The 19,875-nt window shown below is 47.7% G+C and overlaps 1 protein-coding gene across 1 annotated transcript in view; it reads left to right on the plus strand.

Moving 5' to 3' along the window:
* Positions 1 to 19,875, plus strand: part of ALPK3 (alpha kinase 3) — an 87,426-nt gene that overhangs the window by 8,742 nt on the left and 58,809 nt on the right. The window contains exons 2-3 of the mRNA XM_065412588.1: positions 15,015 to 15,053; positions 19,622 to 19,743. Coding sequence (XP_065268660.1) covers positions 15,015 to 15,053; positions 19,622 to 19,743 — 161 coding nt within the window. The remainder of the gene's footprint in view (positions 1 to 15,014; positions 15,054 to 19,621; positions 19,744 to 19,875) is intronic.

A 19,875-nucleotide genomic window follows, 5' to 3' on the forward strand; every position in this document is an offset into this window, starting at 1 on the left:
TAAATAACTCTTCATGAGACGGTCTCTAGATTGTAGCTTTTTGGGGCAAAGACCTCTTTTTGTGTAGCACCCAGCACAACGAGGCCCTGGTCCATGACTGGGCTGCATTTTCAGGCCTCTTCCAAAGAGACCTGCCAATATCCACTAGCTACATCCTGAGTGGTCAAGTGCTGTGCACCTGTGAGCTGGTCCAGAATCAGTTTGTGGGAAGAGACTGAAATTGACCTCCTTTATAAAGCTCTTTGAGATCTAGTGATAAGCTTTATATAAGAACTAGGTATTATTAATTGGTTGTACATCTCTCTTCTAGCATTTGTGACAAAGTTCCTCCTCTATCTTGGTGGGTCCTGCGCTTATTGGCGGATTTTCTTGCCTCAGAGATTCACCATGTGGGTTGGGGAACAGCCCAGAGACCTTCCCCTCTGGGAGAACCCACAGTCCAGGTCAATTGGGAGGTTTGGGGGGAACCCGGGCCCGCCCTCTACTCCGGGTTCCAGCCCAGGGCCCTGTGGACTGCAGCTGTCTATAGTGCCTCCTGTAACAGCTGCATGACAGCTACAACTCCCTGGGCTACTTCCCCATGGCCTCCTCCAAACACCTTCCTTATTCTCACCACAGGACCTTCCTCCTGGTGTCTGATAACGCTTGTGCTCCTCAGTCCTCCAGCAGCACACCCTCTCACTCTCAACTCCTTGCACCTCTTGCTCCCAGCTCCTCACACTCACACCACAAACTGAAGTGAGCTCCTTTTTAAAACCCAGGTGCCCTGATTAGCCTGTCTTAATTGATTCTAGCAGCTTCTTAATTGGCTCCAGGTGTCCTAATTAGCCTGCCTGCCTTAACTGGTTCTAGCAGGTTCCTGATTACTCTAGTGCAGCCCCTGCTCTGGTCACTCAGGGAACAGAAAACTACTCATCCAGTGACCAGTATATTTGCCCTCTACCAGACTCCTGTACCCCACTGGTCTGGGTCTGTCACACATTGTTCAACCTGTGTGTGTGAATTTTAGTCTTCCTTTGGGACGATAATAAAGTGATGGCCACAGACTCTGAATGATCCCTCTAACATGTCCTGCACTTGGGCTTCTCCCATCTGATGGAGGGGTGCAGGATGGTCTCTGAAATGTGCAGTTCCTGTAGCAGTGCAGTGTTCTGTCAAGAGTTTGTTCCAGCCTTTGCAGTAAACTTAACTTTGAATTGTCAGATGCAAACCAAACACTATGCACTCTTTGAATTGAAAATAATTTCTGCAGAAAATGTCTCCTACTACTCATTGAGCCCTAATTCTGACACTCCCCTTGTGACCTTGGCCAAGTCACTTAACCCATATGTGCATCCATTTTCCAGTCCATAAAATGGTGAGTGATACTACTAAAAAAGATATTGTAAAGCTCTCAGTATTCTACTGATAAAGTAGTGCCCCATACTAATTATTACCACTATGCATGAAGCAGTAAGCACACTTGTGACATAAATGCTGATGCATGATATTTGGTAGGGAATGGGATACTTTATTACAGGAAATACTTGAAAGCAGACTAAGATCACAACATATATGTGATAGCTTCATTGTTTTTTGGTCTTAAACTCAAAATGCAAACAAAATCAACTCAAAATCAAACTCCCTCAGAGTTCCACCACAACTTCAACAACCACCTGTCCATTAAACTCTCTGGAATGCTCCCACACTAACATCAACTTCCTTGACACCATGATCAGCTTCAACAATGGAATCCTACCGCCAACCATATACAAGGAAACGCCTGGATCACCACAGCTACCTTCATAGATCCAGTAACTACTGCAAACCAACCAAGGAAATTGATTATCTACAGCCAGGTACTCAGATACTACAGAAAGTGCTCTGAGGAGAAAGTCTGGGATATATACCTTAGCACACTTAAAACCACCTTCACCAAACAAGGACACTCCACCGGAGAAGTAGATTGCATCATGGAATGGGCCACCTAAATATAGGGTGACCAGATACCAACTGTGAAAAATGGGACAGGGGGTGGTGGATAATAGGTGCCTATATAAGAAAAAGTCCCAAAAAATGGGACATCTGGTCAGCATACCTAAATAGCCTGAGAGAACCTGCTTCAATACAGAAATAAAACCCCTCTGACCACACACCCCTACCACCCCACACTGGAACCCCTGTGGGGTATCATCAAACAGCTACAACCCATACTCAATGGGGGGACCCCATCCTGAAAGAAATCTTTCTTGAGCCCCCACTTCTGGCCTTCAAACTCCCCCGCAGCTTCTCCAAGTGGCAAGTTCATCATCAGAAACAAGCTCCCCACAGACCAGGACACACCCACTCAAAGCGGCACTAGAACAACAGATGCAAAACCTTCAGACAGCTCTCCACTGCTACAATGATCAACACCCACCACAATGCACCTTTCCAGAGTCTCATGGATCCTACACATGTATATCACAACATGTAGTGTAACTGATCCAGTGCACTACATGCTCCAATAACCACTGTGTGAGTGAAACCAGACAGTCATTACACTCTCAAATGAACTCACACAGGAAAATAAGAAACAAATACCCTATTGCTAGTGGATGAACACTTTTCACAAAGCAATCACTCTATCTCTGACCTATCAGTCCTCATCCTCAAAGGACACCCCTGCAACACTTCAAAAGATGAGCCTGGGAACTTAAATTCATAACTCTGCTGGACACTAAAAATCTTGGACTTAACAGAGACACTAGATTTATGGCTTATTACAACAATCTGTAACCCACTAACCCCCTCCTCTTCTGCTATGACTGCAGAGGTGTTAATGGGCAACTCTGCCTTGAATGATCCCTTAGAACAGTGGTTTTAAAACTTTTTCTGGTGACCCAGTTGAAGAAAATTATTGATGCCTGTGACCCCACGGAGCTGGGGATGAGGGGTTTGGGATGTGGGAGGGGCTCAGGGCTGGGGCAGAGGGTTGGAGTGCAGGGGTGAGGGCTGTGGGTTGGGGCCAGGAATGAGAGTTCAGGGTGTGGGAGGGGGCTCTGGGCTGGGATGCAGGAAGGGGCTCTGGTTTTGGGGGGGACTATGGGCTGGGGCAGGGGATTGGGGCATGGGCTTTCCTCTGGTGGCTTCTGGTCAGCGGTGCAGCAGGGGTGCTAAGGCAGGCTTCCTGCCTGTCCTGGGACCATGTTGCACCCCGGAAGCAGCCAGCAGCAGGTCCAGCTCCTAGGTGGAGGCGTGCAGGCACCGCCCCCCCCCAGCTCCCATTGGCCGGGAATTGGCCAATGGGAGTGCAGAGCTGGTGCTCGGGGCAGGGGCAGTGCACAGAGCCCCGTGGCCCCCCTGCCTATGAGCTGGACCTGCTGCAGGCTGCTTCTGGGGTGCAGTGCGGTGTCAGAATGGGTAGGGACTAACCTGCCTTAGCCGGGCAGCACCACTGACGGGACTTTTAACGGCCAGGTAGGCGGTGCTGACTAGAGCCGCTGCAACCCAGTGAGTTACAGTCCGCAACTCAGTACTGTGATGCGACCTGCAGTTTGCAAACCACTGCCTTAGAATATGTGGTAACTACTTATGCTAAACAATCTGTTCCACCTTGTATTTAGCTGTGACCTGTGGGGTACCTTTCCAAGAGCTGAAGAAGAGCTCTGTGTGGCTTGAAAGCTTGTCTCTCTCATCAACAGAAGTTGCTCCAGCAAAAGATATTACCTCACCCTCCTTGTGTCTCTAAAAAAAAATCCAGGGTAGTTACTGGACAGTAGAGAGATTAGAAAATGTTCAATCTGGCTCATGGCTCTAGAGGTCCCTTCCACCTCTACATTTCTTTGATCCTATGTTTCTGTTTCCAGTAGAGTTAACCTTGCCGGCAGAAAAGTTCAAATGAAATCTTAAACCAAACCGTTTGCATGTGCCAAGCAGTATCCTATGTCAGAGGGCAGTAAAACAGATCCGACAATGTCTAGCACTAAAGTAATCATCCAGGAGATCCCACCTTCTGCCACCAGAGAGAATGAAATCCTAGCTAAATTTTGTGTGGGCGTGACTCCAATCTTCTGACCTGTGGGCCAATCTCTCACACACACACACCCTCACCCCCCCACCCCCTTTCTCAGAGGCGGCTTAAATGAGCTACTGTGCAGGAACTGAGGATTGAAATTTGTTAGTGATTTGCTGTGTCCGCTGCAGCACATGCAGCTCGCTAACCAGCTATAGTGTGTATCTGCATATGTATGTGTGGAGCCAAGCTATCCAGGTATCCCCTCACCAACTTCTGTCCATTCCAGTACGTAGGCTTGACCAGGAAGGAGAACACTGACATTTAACTAAATAATTAAATGGCAGGGACTAGGTGAAGGCAGATATTTTTGGGAGGGAGGGGGAAATTCTTTTTGATCAGAGGACTTAGAAATACCCGGTGCAATTAATTGCATCTTAAAAACAAAAATCTTATGCAAAAAATGTGACTGGGGAGTGGCGCGCGCACACACACACACACACACACACACGTTGTCCAGTGTCGTCTTTTATAAAAATTGAGTGCTGTCAATTGCTCAGCCTCCTTGGCTTGCAGGAGAACTGAAATTTGGGAGGTGTTACAGTTGCACATAACAGAAGGCTTCCCCTCCCCCCCCTTATAGGCAAGAAATCCTTGCATTACATAGGGCGGATGATACTTAGGGGATGAATCCGGTTTATTTAGTGAAGGAGGTTGTTGGCTGTTATCTGTAGGACCCTTTCTTGATTTGTTGCAGAAGTTGGAAGGTGTGTAGTTCACAAGACGGATTGCAGGAAGAGAATGGATAGTCTTGTAGCTACGACAGGTGAATGCCACAGAGAAAAACTGAATTCCATCTCTTCCTCTGCTACAGAATTTGAATGTGATGCTGGTTAAGCCACTTAGTGACCAACTCTGAAAATATTGGTATAACTGTGGTTGCCTCACTACTTGGGTGCCCAACTCAATAAACCTGGGGCCTGATTTTCAGAAGTTGAACACTCCACTGCAACTGAAATCCGTGGGAACTGTAGATGCTCTCACCCTGGGCAGTCAGGCAGCAGGGTCCGCAGGAGTAAGCAGGAGCTGGTATAAGTTATCACACCCTCATGTAAATCAGTGGATCTGTGACAACTTGGATCAGCTGAGGATCTGCCCCAGGGAACTCAGGAGACCCTGAGTTTGAATCTTTCCTCTGTCAATGGCCTGTTCTGTGGCCTTGAGCAAGTGACTTGGAGATTGTCCTTACCCACCTCCTGCCAGAGTGTTGTGGATTAATTAATGTCAGTAGAGGGCTTTGTAAAGTCCTACAGTACTCTGAAAAATAGGGCCCTAGGTGTCTCAGCTTAAGTGCTCAGTCACTGAGGCACCCAACTTAGGCCTTGTCTAAACATAAGCTGTACCAATTGAACTAAATCTGTTTAGAAACTGATGTTCCCCTTGTGTGGAAATGCTTAAATTGGTTTAACTTAGTTAAATTGGTGCATCTGTGTGGAGAAAAGGCCTTAGTGGAGTTTTTCAAATTTTGGCCTGAATCTGCCTGTGCCAGTGTCCTGTGTGTAGGACCCCGACCCCCACTCCTCACATGGGTATCGAGAAGTTACATCCGTTATTTGAGTTTCTCAGATCCTTCAGTGATGAGCAACAACACAGAAATGCCCAAGACACAATGGATGACAATCCCATATTCTGTGCAGGGCTCGTAGAGGGTTCAGTAAATAAAGCAGTGGCCACACATTACATGTCAAAGATCAAAACAAATAACTGAGCAGCTTCATTTCCTTAGCCCTGTCCATCCTGTGCATGGAGTGAGGGAGGGGTTCTGTAGAAAATGTGTAATTAGGCTGTACCATAATGCGTACACACAAGGGCTGTGGTTGTACAGGGAGCCTTAATTGTGGCACTTCCTAATTCCTGAGTGATTTACTTTACAACCTGAAAAAACAATTTTTAATGTTGCTTTCTTGTATGTGATAAAAAGCCACTGTTGTGCACTTCCCACTTTCTCCAATAATATCTTCTAGTCTCTTCCCAACTACCCAAGAGAAAAAGCCAGACTGGAAGGTCAAAGGGCCACAGAATCCCAGTTCAAAGTGACTAAATGCTTTCACATCCCTGTCCCGGAGCACTGTGTTCCTAGTTCTCTGCATCTTTGCCTAGCAACATGCATTTCGGAGAAACAGCTCCATCTAGGGGCAGCCCAGAGCACAGATGTGCTGCTTGAGGACACACCACATCTGTGGAGCTTCTGCGGTCTGCAGTCCTTCCCTGGACAACTGCTCTGGGGGAAGCCATGGAGAATGGGGAGCCTGAAGCACCTCTCCTCTGTATGATCAATGGGGGAGGAGGAGACAGGGAAGAGAAGTAGTAGGATGTGAGTTCCCTGCTTTCAGGGGTGAGCTGTTTAGGTATTTTGGACGGGTCTGTGTGGTGGTGGGGGTGGGGGTGGGGGAGATGAATGTGCTCTCCTCTAACATAGGCTGGACAGTTACTGTCCCCACATGCTGCCCTGGGAGAGAAAGTGTGGCTTGCAGAGTATGTGTTGTGAGGCATCTGAGCAGCAAGTCCCAAGGTGTGTGAACAAACCCGCTCATCCTGTAGAGGAATTGGCGAGCAAAGCAAGCTGTGGCACTGGAGACTGACAGGCCCACACTAGTGTGACTAAGCTTTCTGAGTGGGGCTAGTAACATAGCTGAGAGACATGGTTTCCAAAGCTATGACTTTGACACAATATGTCCTTCTAACTTTGGGGTTCTGTAAAAAGCAACAGAGGGTCCTGTGGCGCCTTTAAGGCTAACAGAAGTATTGCAGCATAAGCTTTCGTGGGTGAATGCCCACTTCATCAGACGCAAGTTGGGGTTCTGGTGGGTTCTGGTGGACCCAGCAGAGACAACGTTCCAGTGTGGGACCTTTCCTGGAGAGCAAACCCTAGATCACAGCTGGAGGAGAGATGTTCCTCAGATACTCTAATCCCAAGTGATGGTCAGTAATACCTCACTTCACCCAGTGCATTTCCCAGAGCATCTATGTTACCTGCTGCGCTTAATGAGAGAGGTGCTGCCTTCTGGATTTGCCTCTGCTTCCAAGTAGTCTGAAGCTGCAGCCCCCTGTAAAGTGCATTGGTTACGTTAACCAGCACCAGGCTTCTCCCTGGCTCCGAGGCACACGCTGCTATGCCCTGTCTTGGGCAAAGAGGTTTGTTTCTTTAACAGAAGTTTTCAAACAGAAAACAGTCCTACCTGCATCCTTTGCCCCAGGACCACACCTCCGAGGGGTCTCTGGCACACCAGCTGCTGGCAGCCTCCATCAGCTCTGCTCCCTTCCTGGAGCAGCAGCTGCAGGGCTGCCTACCTGGCCCCTTACTGCAGGGACCCACCATAACTAGCTCCCCTCTGGTGTGGCTTTCCCTTCCCAGGGCTCAGCCTGTCTCAGGCCTGTTACCAGCCCTCTTTAAATAGCTGGATAGGGCTCACCTGCTCTGGTCCAAGGGAGCTGGGATTAGTTTGTCCACAGGGACCAGCTACCCTCTGCCCGTCTCTGGAGGGGTCAAGGGTCTGAGCAGATGTAGAAAGGTCTGCGTTGATGGATGGTGCTCCCTCTGGTATGTACATGAGCTCCCGCACCTTAGAGCATGGTCTAGAAAACTGTCGCGTTTTGCCCTGCAGGGATAGGATGGCCAGGTGTCTGGTTTTCAACCAGAAAGTCTGGTTGAAAAGGGGACCTGACAGTGTCCGGTCAGATCTACTGACCGGACGCCCAAAGTCCAGTTACTGTGGACAGGGGAGGCAGGGAGGTGCCAGGTCATCACCCGTGCCAGCCCCTACTCAGCTGGGCCACCTTCTATCTGCATCCGGTGGCTGCAGCTCCCAGTCCCAGCTCCACAGGCAAGTCCCTTCTGACCCGGGTGGGGGGAGAGAAGAGAAAAAGCAGCGAGCAACCAGAGCAGGGGGGAGAGGAGCGAACAGGGGTGAGGCCTTGGGGGAAGAGGTGGTGGTGGGGCCTTAGGGAAAGGGGTGGCATGGGGGAGGTTCCAGCACTCTTGCTAGTGTTCCCAGTTTTAAAATATTACAAAATTGGCAATCCTATGTGTGGATCTGTCATGCTAATCCATGAGATTAGTGCCAATGACATCAGCAAAGCCAGGGAACTGGACTCTACACAGAGTGCTGTCAAATGCTCAAAGGGAACAACAGAAAACATTTCCTCCCACCTGCTTTCATTGCTGATGACCTTTGGGGCTGCTTGGAAGGTACAAAATTTCCAGTCACAAACTTATTTTCAAGTTGTGACCTTTTAACCCTAGGTAGTGAGAGTGTCTTGTGCAGATGTTAACCACTTGTGTGCAAGGGAATGTCACCTCTTGGTTTGCCACATTGTAAAAAGTCTCTGTGCAGCCATTTGCAAAAGCAAGTGACCTGCAAGTTGAAGGGTTTTGTTCCCGTTTTTGCTCATGTTGATTAGGGGCTCTGCCTCCGCAAATGGAAACACTGGCAGATTTGCCAGGTGCAGTTTTCAGAGGCTGTCTTGTGTTACTTTGCTAGCACTAGACTTTGAGTGCCTCTTTCTGTGCAATGAGGGACATAAGGTCTCTCGGACATAATTTCAGAAGCTCAGAGGGAGGCTTGATGGTTTTGAACCTTATTTTTGTTCCCAATTGCACTGTTCCCTCATCATAGCATCTTCCTAAAATGAAGGGGGAAGCTTTTTTTGGCTGTTGTGTCCCGATCTGAAGTATGCAAGATTGAGTTGACTTGATCAGTTAACAGGTACCTACACTGAGAGAAGATTCCTGATAGTAAAGGGCTCCTTAGTCTGGCAGACAAAGGCAGAATAGGATCCAGTGGCTGGAAGATAATGCTAGATGGATTCAGACTGGAAAAAAAAAATCACATATTAATTGCAGCAATTTACTTAGGGCTTTGGAAAAATCTCTGTCAATAACTCAGGATTAGGGATCTGCCTGAAAGATGTACTCTAGCTCAGTGGCTCTCAACCTTTCCAGATTATGGACCCCTTTCAGGAGTGTGGTTTGTCTTGCATAACCCCAAGTTTCACCTCACTTAAAAACTACTTGCTTACAAAATCAGTGTGGCTGTGACACTTAGACATAAAAATACATCACTGAAAAATTGCTTCCTTTCTCATTTTTACCATATACACCTCTACCCTAATATAACGCGACCCGATATAACACAAATTCGGATATAACGCGGTAAAGCAGCGCTCCGGGGGGGGGCTGCACACTCTGGCGGATCAAAGCTAGTTCCATATAACGCGGTTTCACCTATAATGTGGTAAGATTTTTTTTGGCTCACAAGGACAGCGTTTTATCGGGGTAGAGGTGTAATTATAAAATTGGAATGTAAATATTGTACTTACATTTCAGTATATAGAGCAGTATAAACAAGTCGTATGAAATTTTAGCTTGTACTGACTTAGCTGGTGCTTTTTATGCAGCCTATTGTAAAACTAGGCAAATATCTAAATGAGTTGATGTATGCCCCAGAAGACCTCAGCGTACCCCAGGGTTACGTGTACCCTTGGTTGAGAACCACTGCTCTAGCTCAGCCAGAAGTCATTAGGCTCAATGCAGGACTCACTGGGTGAGGTTTTCTTATGTGGGAGGTCAGACTGGATGATGTTAGTCCTTCTGGGGGAGGGATAGTTCAGTGGTTTGAGCATTGGCCTGCTAAACCCAGGGTTGGGAGTTCAATCCTTGAGGGGGCCACTTAGGGAGCTGGGGCAAAAATCAGTACTGTGAAGGCAGAGGGCTGGACTCAATGACCTTTCAAGGTCCCTTCCAGTTCTATGAGATAGGTATATCTCCATATATTTTAATTTTATTTTTTTCTGCCTTTAACAAAAACAACAATCAATCTCTGGATTAGTGCCTTCTTGCTCATTTACGTGTCTCCATCCATTTGTGTAGCCATTTGCAACATGACTACAGCAGCTGACCACTCCTGTACTATGTTCTGCTGAATATCCTTTGGAAACAAGAAAAGTAGGAGCAACGAGAGACCAACTGAGTTTGCTTTAACATGTGAACTAATTTGTCTCCTAAATCCCTAAATTCCTCCTGGATAATAGCTGGTAAAAGAATCCTTTGTATCTGATACCCTTCAAGTAGGACAAAGCTTCTGCTTCTCTTGGTTTCTTTCTAGATGGATGATGATGTCATTATATAAAATGGCTCTATATGGGCAGCCTTCTCATCCCTGTCAAAGTGTGACAGATTTCTGTTACCAATCTGCCTGAGGCATCAGGTGATCAGGCTGAGGCGGCAGGATCGTTAGGGGAGGAGATGAAGGAGCACACCAAGGGTCTAAGTTTTAAAGCTTTATTAATAAAATAACAGCAGTGAGTGCTGGGGGTTCCCCATGTCCCTCAGGAAGGAAGAAAGCGTTAATGCCCCAAGCCCTAACCCACTTTCATACTCTCACACGTACTACCCGGGGCTGGCCAAACCTGGGTGTAATGTACGAAGAAGGGGAGGGGGGGGGGAAGAGGTGGATGGGAGTTCTGTCCTGTGCACAGGTCATCCAGCGTCCGCTGTTGATCTCCAATTTGCTTCAGCTCTCAGGAGGGTTTTAAGTTTCAGGGGCGTTTCGTTCAGGGACCTCTGGCCCCCGTGCTCTTTGTACCAGTCCAAACTGGCTTTCTGCGGCGTCCTCAGCTTTCCCAAAACGCACCGGCTTCAGGGATGCGAGACTGTTTTCCCCCTCGCTGCTCTTCGCCATCTCACTCATTTTCGCAGCCCCTACAGTTCTGTTCAGCTGAATCCTCCTTTCTCACGGCTGGTGGGGGTTGGAATCCAGGCCCCTGTCTTTCTTGGCAGACAGCAGAGTCGGTTGTGTGCTGTGGCCTTGGGCTGGAGTCAGCGTCTTATCTTCAGACCTAGCTGAAGCGTTGCGTTAGCCCATTCTCTGCTCTTTCCCTCCCTCTTCGGCCTCTCGCACCCTGCAAAGAAATCTTTCACTGCACACTCACACCTTTAACCCTTCTCAGAATACTTTGCAATGCCTGCAATAGCATTAGCATCATACAATGCTGATCTGCTTCCCCAAGAGACCCCCTGAGGGAGGGGGCCCTTGGGGTGTGACAAAAGATGAGAGGGAAATCTACAGCTGGGAGAGCCCCAAGTGAAGGTGGGTTATATCTGTTCTGCGTGACACCGCCTCCAGAGTCCCCATCGGAGCAATGTGCCTAGCCAGGTGGCCACAGAACCTCTGTCAACGGCAGTTGGCAGTTCAGGGGTGCATTGCATACCTTTCTTGAGCCCAGCATATCATAAAGGGAATAAACCCCCCTGCTCCCACCCCATAACTGTTCTTCAGTTCCTCTTTGTCAGAGTGGTCACAGAGCCAGCCTCTCCCTTTCTCCATGTTTCTCCATATAGTTCATGAACAGGTAGACATTGTTGTGATGGGTTCCCCCCCAGGGTGCCACCTGGAACTGAATTACCACTGAGCCTGCCTGACCCACCAGCCTGGGCTCCCTTTACACTGTACTGCTGTGACAGGCCCTCAACCCCCCCTCCAGCACACATACAGGTAGGGACACACCCAGCTACAGCTACATACAGATGCTGAGATCAGCTGTGCATGGGAAAGCTTCAACTAAGGACCTGCCCAGCTACTCAAGTGCCCCCCTCCCACCCCCTGGAGTGTAAACCCAAAATTATACCGTTTTGCCCTGCACAGAGATCTGTACAGCATAAGCTCATGAAATTCATCCCCTCCCTCAATGTGGAGAGGAAATATACAACAGCTTTCTGCCCCAAGTTATAACTCCTGCACACTAGTTTGTGATAAACTAAAAACAAATTTGTTAACTACAAAAGATGGATTTTAAGTGATTATAAGGGATGGCAAACAGATCATAGCAGATTACCTAGCAAATAAACAGAAATGCAATCTAAGCTTAATATAACTAAAGAAATTGGATATGAGTAGCAAATTCTCACCCCTAAATGATGATTTAAGCCGGTTGCAGAGATTCTTAAGGGGCAATCTGCACTTGCTTGCAGCTTAAAAGCCCAGGTATACATTCCTTTTACAGACTAGAAATTCCTCTAACCTGTATTCTGCTTAGTGGGCATTCCCCAGGTGTAAACATATTTGTAATACAGATACACAGTCAATATTCCTAACTTCAGATACAAAAATGATCCATGCATACAAATAGGATAATCATATTCAGTAAATCATAACCTTTTCAATGATCTCACATGACCTATCTTGTATAAATACACCATACTTATGCCATAATCATATCATATAATATCTCTCTGAAGAATGTGGGATGCAGTGTCACAGTTGTGTCTACACCAGAGGTGGGCAAACTACGGCCCGCGGGACCATCTTGCCCTGCCCTTGAGCTCCCAGCTGGGGAGGCTCGCCCCCGGCCCCTCCCCTGCTGTCCCCCCTCTCCCGCAGCCTCAGGTCGCCATGCCGCCAGCGCTCTGGGGGGCGGAGCTGTGAGCTGCTGCCGGGCAGCGCATCGGTGGGGCTGGCTCTGGCCGGGCGGCATGGCTGCCAGTCCTGGTGCTCTGAGCAGCATGGTAAGGGGGCCGGGAGTGTGGGGGGGTTGGATAGGCATGGGAGTCCCGGGGGGCCTGTCAGGGGGTGGGAGTGTGGATAGAGGTTGGGGTAGTCAGGGGACAGGGAGCAGGGAGGGTTGGATGGGTCAGGAGTTCTGAGGGGGGCAGTCAAGGGGCAGGAAGTGGGAGGGGGCGGATAGGGGGTAGGGGCCAGGCTGTTTGGGGAGGCACAGCCTTCCCTACCCAGCCCTCCATACAGTTTCAGAAGCCCAATGTGGCCCTCAGACCAAAAAGTTTGCCCATCCCTGGTCTACACTGTACACTTTAGGTTGGGCTTAGGCTGCTGCATTGGATTATATTTCTTTTTTTGTATTGCCTCAGGCTTTGCCCAAAAGAGTTTGGAAAATGGGTTTGCTCAAGCTAGGGACCTTGACTTGAATGCTTGTGTTCCCAAATATGCCTAAGATGTACCTGGCAATTGTTCTATCTACCATGTACCTGCAAAAGGGTCCACAGTGTTCATCCCCTAGTAAAACCATTTTTAAAGAGTGTCTCAAACTGCCCTTCTGGGACTGTAACCTGTCATTGAACAAACCCAAGGCAGCCCTCTTGAGACCCCGGGATCTTGCAATCTCTGCCATTTCTCACTGAAGATCTCCTTTTTAGAGCCATTACTTGGCCAGGAGGGTCTGAGTTGCACGCACTTAGAGCCAACCAATTTATGCTGTGTTCCCCACACAGCAGGTTGGCCATGCTTCACCGTTGACTTATGACAAAACTGCATCCGATTTTTGTTGACCAAGCTGTGATGGAGACTGTCTCTTCTCTAAAAGCCACACAGGGGAAGGGAGGCTACAGGCTCTGGATGGTAGTGGTGGAACTGACTGCATGTGGTCTTTGGAGAAAATTCTGAACGTCACGCCATCTCAGTTTAAAATCTATTTCTGTGGATAAGAGACTGTGTTTAGTTACGCTGTGAGCTAGCAGGCGTCCTGTATCTGAATGTCTCCGGGATCACTTGGCTAAAATGGTGGTGGTGTGGTTTTTTTTTTTTTTTTTTTTTTTTTTTTCCAGCATTCTCCAATCTGCAGTCCATAGGACTGCTACCTGGAGTTCTGTTCACACCTTCGCAAATCAATGTTCTCTGGATATTTCAGCAAGAGCAGATGCTGGTTTTGAGGAGGCGGGGTTTCAATTGCTGTTCAGCTCATAGGTTTCCTCTGCTTGCCTGCTAAGGGAAGTCCCAGTGGCCAGGCACCTATGGCGAAGCTCTGTGGAAGCAATGGAGGGGAGGGGAGGGGAGGGGAAGAAAGGCTCACTTACCAACAGTAGCTCTTGCTCTCCAAGTGTGTTGCGGCCTCAGAGCTGCACTGCCCCCCCCCCCCCACTCCCTAGGCATCTGTTAAATATGGAGCTCAGGGAAGGTTGGACAGGTGAACAGGGCCGGCTCCAGGGTTTTGGCCGCCCCAAGCAGCCCCTCCCCCCCCCCAAAAAAGCCACGATCGCGATCTGCGGCGGCAATTCGGCGGGAGGTCCTTCACTCCGAGCGGGAGTGAGGGACCGTCCGCCGAATTGCCGCCGAATAGCTGGACCTGCCGCCCCTCTCCGGAGTGGCCGCCCCAAGCACCTGCTTGCCAGGCTGGTGCCTGGAGCTGGCCCTGCAGGTGAAGCATTCATGCCTTTAGTCTGTGTGATGTGTTAGGCTCCAGGGAATGGCACATGCCCCATAGCTGCCAAATACTGCTCCAAAATGGTTCTGTGGGCAGGTGCATGACTCCCTGGAGGCAAAGTGTTTGGAGAACAGGCTCTGTTCTTGGTAAGTAACTCACTTGCGCCCATCAGGTGTTAGCATTGGAGTTTGTTTTATGAAATGGTTAGCCTTGTAACATGTTACCACAGAGGGAATGGAGACCATGGAAGCTTTTGTGAAATGTGCTTACCGTCCGCTCTCACAGTGACTTGGTTCAGAGCATTACGAGCAGGGAGCTTTTCTGCCTCCTGGAATTTCTTCAACATGCAAATCCCACCTCTGAGCTTGGAAGTGCACTTTGTGTCAAACTCTGCTGCAAACTCACTTGTTGCCCATCCGTAGGTGGTCAGGCCCCAGGCCTGCTCCTCGGGGCAAGTAGTAGGGTCCATGGTCTCAAGTGCCATCTAATCAGAATACTTTCTAGAGTGCAGTTTCCTGCTTTGTGCACACAGCTGTAGAGAGTGCGCAAAGCACTCAGGTGCTGTTTTTCTTTCTTTTTTTTTTTTAATCTAGCCTTTCAGACTCTCATAAAATGTTCTTGCATTTCTGCTGTTAATGACCATTTCATTTCACAGGCTTGGTTACAATTTACAATGTAGCTTGCTTATCCTGGCAGGCAGCTGTGGCCTTTTAATAGAGACTCTGACCTGTGCAAGATGACTTATCATTAATCTGTCAACATAACCGTTTAATTTCTGCTTCTTTCCATGCTTTTTGGTCTAATGGTTTTGTTTGCTGTTTCTGCTTAGCTTATCAGGCAACCGATTATCTCCCTCCAGCTTTAGAAGGTAAATCTATATTCTATTAAACTTCTCTGACCAAATCCTTTCCTGGACCTGTGACTTGGCATGACTAACCTTTAGTGCTTTGGTACTAGCTGAAGAGAGCATGGCACTTGTATAATGTGCACGCGTGAGATTCTGCATGCTTGAGTCTCTGCACTTCAAGCAAGTAGTAAACAGGCTGGTGTTTATCACACACAATTCTGGGAGATGCAAGGACTATCCATCTTCACCACTGAAAGGGTGGGGGCGGGGAAAGGGCTGTTCAGCTATTTCTTACTATTAAAGAGAGACTTTCACACAGGGATATGCTTTAAAAAATAGACGTCACCTTGTTCAAATAAGAGCTCTTTCCCCACAAGCTGCCCTTGCAACCTAGATTCTCCTTAGCCAGACTGCAGTGAAGCCATATTTGTGCCATAGATCTATTGTAAACATAGACTGTTGTAAAGTCAAAGCTGGAACTATTGCTTCCCTGCAGAAGCGAGTAGGCGAGGATGAGCTGGTGGGGAAGAGGTCCTTCCAGAGTGATTGCTAGCCTCCAGGATTGCTGCCAAAAGGGGTGAGGAAAGAGAATCCACTCCAAGAGCCACAGGAAAGGCGAAGAGATTTTTTTCAAGCCTGCTTTGTCCAGAGGTTTCCCTAGTACAGAAGTCCCTCTTTAATGTAAAAAGGCTATTGAATTGCCATCCTTTTGTACTTCCTTTTAGAATCTGCTCAATTTTATGTGCTTCTGATCTGTTGCTGCAAACAACATGCAGATGTGGGAAGGTCGAAAAGCAAACAGCTCCCACTTACACTCTGCAAAATTTCAGGAGCACCCAGAAAACGAGTACATCAATATATGAAGCAGCTTGAATCAGACAAGTTTTGCTGTGGCCAAATGATAAGGGATAGTGCAGCACTTTCAGAGAGTTAAGGAGTTGCTGGGGAAATGACCTAAAACTGGAAGCCTCTAACAAAAAGTCTCCACCATTTACCCAGTGGCTACTGTGGTTCTTGCTCCTCTGCAGAAGATTAAATGGGTCACTAAGGCCATGCTGCTAGCGACACAGCTTGTCTGAGGCCCAGTCTCCAGTGCTCTGCCTTTTATTCAGCAGTCTTTGGAGTTTTACCTCTGGCTCTGGAGTTTGCACAATATGGGCCAAGTTTATCCCTGGTGCCACCCACTGACCTCAGTGGTGTTACACAAGGGTTGAACTTGGCTGTATATTTCAGTGTATGCATCACTGGTCTGTGGAGGATGCTGTATAGTTGGCACTCTGTTTATTTTGCTGCTACATGAAATGCTGCACTGGTGCTTGGGAAGTTCTTTGAACTTCATCTACATGAATTTAGAAAGCATTTCCTGGGACTGAGACCAGGACTAAGACAACACTCACATGAATTCATAACAAGGCCACTAAACCCCCACCAGTGACTGTCTTCAGGCAGGATCGCCTGCTTTGCCCTGTAGCAGTGGGAGTAGCCCCATGAGCTCTTCCTTGTGCTTGTGGAATTCACAGTCCTGGATTTCCTGCAAACTGCCCTTAGCAGGAAGCAGGAGAATGGAAAGGGACGTAGCAGCATTGTGATGGATTGCTTGGTAAGCTGGGGGCAAGAAAATAGTGTACATTTTAATACGGCTCAATGTAAATGTATACCTCTAGGAAAAAAAATGTAGGCCATACTTGTAGGGTAGAGGATTCTATCCTGGGAAGCAGTGACTCTTGCAAACGATTTGGGGCTCATGGTGGATAATCAGCTGAACGTGAGCTCCGAGTGTGACACTGGCCAAAAATTTAATTTTTCAATGCATAAATGGGAATCTTGAGTAGAAGTAGAGGGTATTTTATCTCTGTATTTGGTACTCGTGCAACTGCTGCTGGAATCCTGTGTCCACAGCTGAAGAAGGATGTTGAGGAAACTGGAGTGGGTTCAGAGATGAGCTAGAAGTATGATTGATTAAATTAATTAAAGGATTAGACATTGAGCTCCTTGAGTGTATCACTATAAGGAATAATCTATTTAGTTTAACCGAGAAGGTTAATGGGTGATTTGATTAGTCTGTAAGTACCTATATGAGGAACAGCTATTTACTAATGGGCTCTTTCAATCTAGAAGAGAAAGGTATAACATGATCCAATGGCTGGAAGTTGAAGTTAGACAAATTCAGTGTGGAAAGAAGGTATGAATTTTTAACAGAGTAATTAATCCATGGAACAATTTACTGAGGGTCATGGTGGATTCTCTATTGCTGACCATTTTTAAATCCGATTAGATGTCCTTCTGAGAGATCTGCTCTAGGAATTACTTTGGGGAAGTTCTATGGCCTGAGTGATACAGGACTACAGGAGGACAGATTAGCTGTTCACCATGGTCCCGTCTACTCTTGGAATCTATGAATCTCCTGCTAAATCTGTAGGTGATGTAGGTCCCTGCTGCCGTTGGAGCTGTGTAGGCAGCTGTCACAGCTCAGAGCCCTGACAGAGGGCTCAGCTCTGGGTCCAAGCTCTGTGTATCCATTTACTCTTTAAAAATGTAATGACGTGAGGGTAGCTGATGAAAGGAACTGAATTTCCAGCCCTCAGGGCTGAAGTTGGCTCACTGAACAGGTCAGCAGCAGTGCCTACCTGTGACCTAGGGGAACCCCTCTAAGAGTCAGGCTCCTGGGACCTTCCATTTGCTCCTTCTGCTGATACTGCCCATACTGAGGCCAGCTAGCACCAGTCATGGAGCTGTCAGTAACTGTTTCTATGAATCTCTACCTCCTGCCCCCCCCCCCACTTCTCCTGCATGTTTATGGAAGCTGAACACTTTGTTTTGTCTTAAGCCTTTTCTTATTGCAGGTGGTACTGCATGAACAGTGTTGCCAACTGTATGGTAGTACGTGGTGTTTCTCCTAGAGCCCCAGCTCCTGGAGTCCTGTGATGATATGAGAATGTCATATTTTAAAAAAAGAGTAACTTTCTATCCTTTCTGGTTGCAGGGGGAAAACCTGAAAATATGATCCCTAAAGGCCCCCCAAAGCAGAAGGCAAAGACCCAAATTTTAAAAATGCCAGGAAATTTTTAAAAGTGCTGAAGCAAATCTCATGGTTTTTGGGGGGCTGAACTAAAAACTTTTTTGACACTGTGAGATTAGCAATACTGAATCAATACACACTGTATCCATTCAGTGCCATACGTGAATAGCACTGAAACAGCTCTAAGATGCATCTTATGAACTTCATAGAGTCTAGTAGCTCCTTGGACAGTTCAGGCTAGTGCTTCAGTCTGAACTTGCTATGCCCACACATTACAGTGCATGAGCTTATATGGTCCCTAATGCCTAGATGCTGTAGCAGGAGCTAAAGTAAAGAAGTTGTGCCAGCTTCACGGACAGTTCCCCACCTCTGAGAGGTGTAAGCCAGGCTCAACCTCCTGTAAGAGGGTGGGTATGTATAATGCCCTTAAAGGCCTTTTTACTATTAACTCAAGCCTTTGAAATAGGGGCATGTACTTGTCAAAGGGACCATGTCAATTAAAACTTGATCCCAAAATGCCTATTCTGTAAATCCTAAACCGATGAAAAAACTTGCACAGTTAAAATAGAAGTCTAATAAAGAGGTGCCTCCCTTCCTCCCCCCACAGTGCGAGACACCCACTCAGTGCAGCACCGGCAATCTAAAAGTGCAGCTGCTTTCACTGGTTTCTTTTATTTAATTGTCTTAATAAGAAACGCAACTAGTAAACATAAGGCATAAATAGTGAGACGTGAACAGGCTTTTCAGAATTGTTTCTCTGTTAGTGTTCATAGCTCTAGCAGCGCAGCAATGACTGAGCAAAGTACCAACCAGGGTAAGAGTGCCTGGGAGGGAATTTAAAATGAGACCATTAGAATCCAGTGAGAGGCAAGGAGGGACATCTGAAGGCAGGTGTTGGGTTGTCATAGAGTTTAAAGCCAGAAGGGAACACCAGATCATCTGATCCGATCTCCTGTAAATCACAAGCTGCCAGCACCTGCAGACTAAACCCAGCAACCAAAATTAGAAGAAAGCATTACAGCCCAGAGGCAACTAAACTGTTCTGTGCCCCAGCCAGAGACTAGGGGTATGGCTGCACTTCCACCCCCCCTGAGCGGCAGCGGCTTTGTCGGCAGGAGAACACTCCTGCCAACAAAGCATTGTTCACACCGGCGCTTTTCATCGGTACAACTTTGGTCATTCAGGGAGTTGGTTTTTTAACACCCCTGAACGACAAAAGTTTTGCTGACGAAGTGCCAGTGTAGACAAAGCCTAGAAGGGACCAAGGTGCACCAATGCCTGAGGCCCTGCAATGACAGGGAATTAAGTGAGGTACATCCAGATAATCCTGTCAAGTGACCAACACCCACATGCTGCAGAAAAAGGTGGAGCGCCCCCCCCCCAAGATTACTTCCAGTCTGATTGAGGGGAAAATTTGTTCCCAACCTCTCACATGACGATCTGTTAGACCCCAGCATATAAGGAAGAACCAGCCAGCCAAGCACATTACTTGATCTTGGGGTGGAGAACCCTTGACTTTGTTTCTAGTAACCTAATCTGAGCTCTAAGAACTGCTTCTTGATTCTTTTAGGAGCACCTTCTGCACAATCATTGCTCAGCTGACTGAGGAGACCCAGCCGCAGTTTGAAACTACCCTCAAATCTCGTGCTGTATCTGAGGAGTCTGATGCCAAATTCACATGCATAGTAACAGGTAATGATGCCATCAGTGAAGTGACCGATCCATTACTGCTCCTGGTTAGTAGGAGTGGGGGTCGGGGGTTGCCAACTCGCTCAGTTTTATTGGAAGATGCATTTTCATTGAATGGCTGGAAGTTGAAGCTAG

The sequence above is a fragment of the Emys orbicularis genome, chromosome 10, assembly GCF_028017835.1.
Source record: "Emys orbicularis isolate rEmyOrb1 chromosome 10, rEmyOrb1.hap1, whole genome shotgun sequence".
NCBI lineage: Eukaryota > Metazoa > Chordata > Testudines > Emydidae > Emys > Emys orbicularis.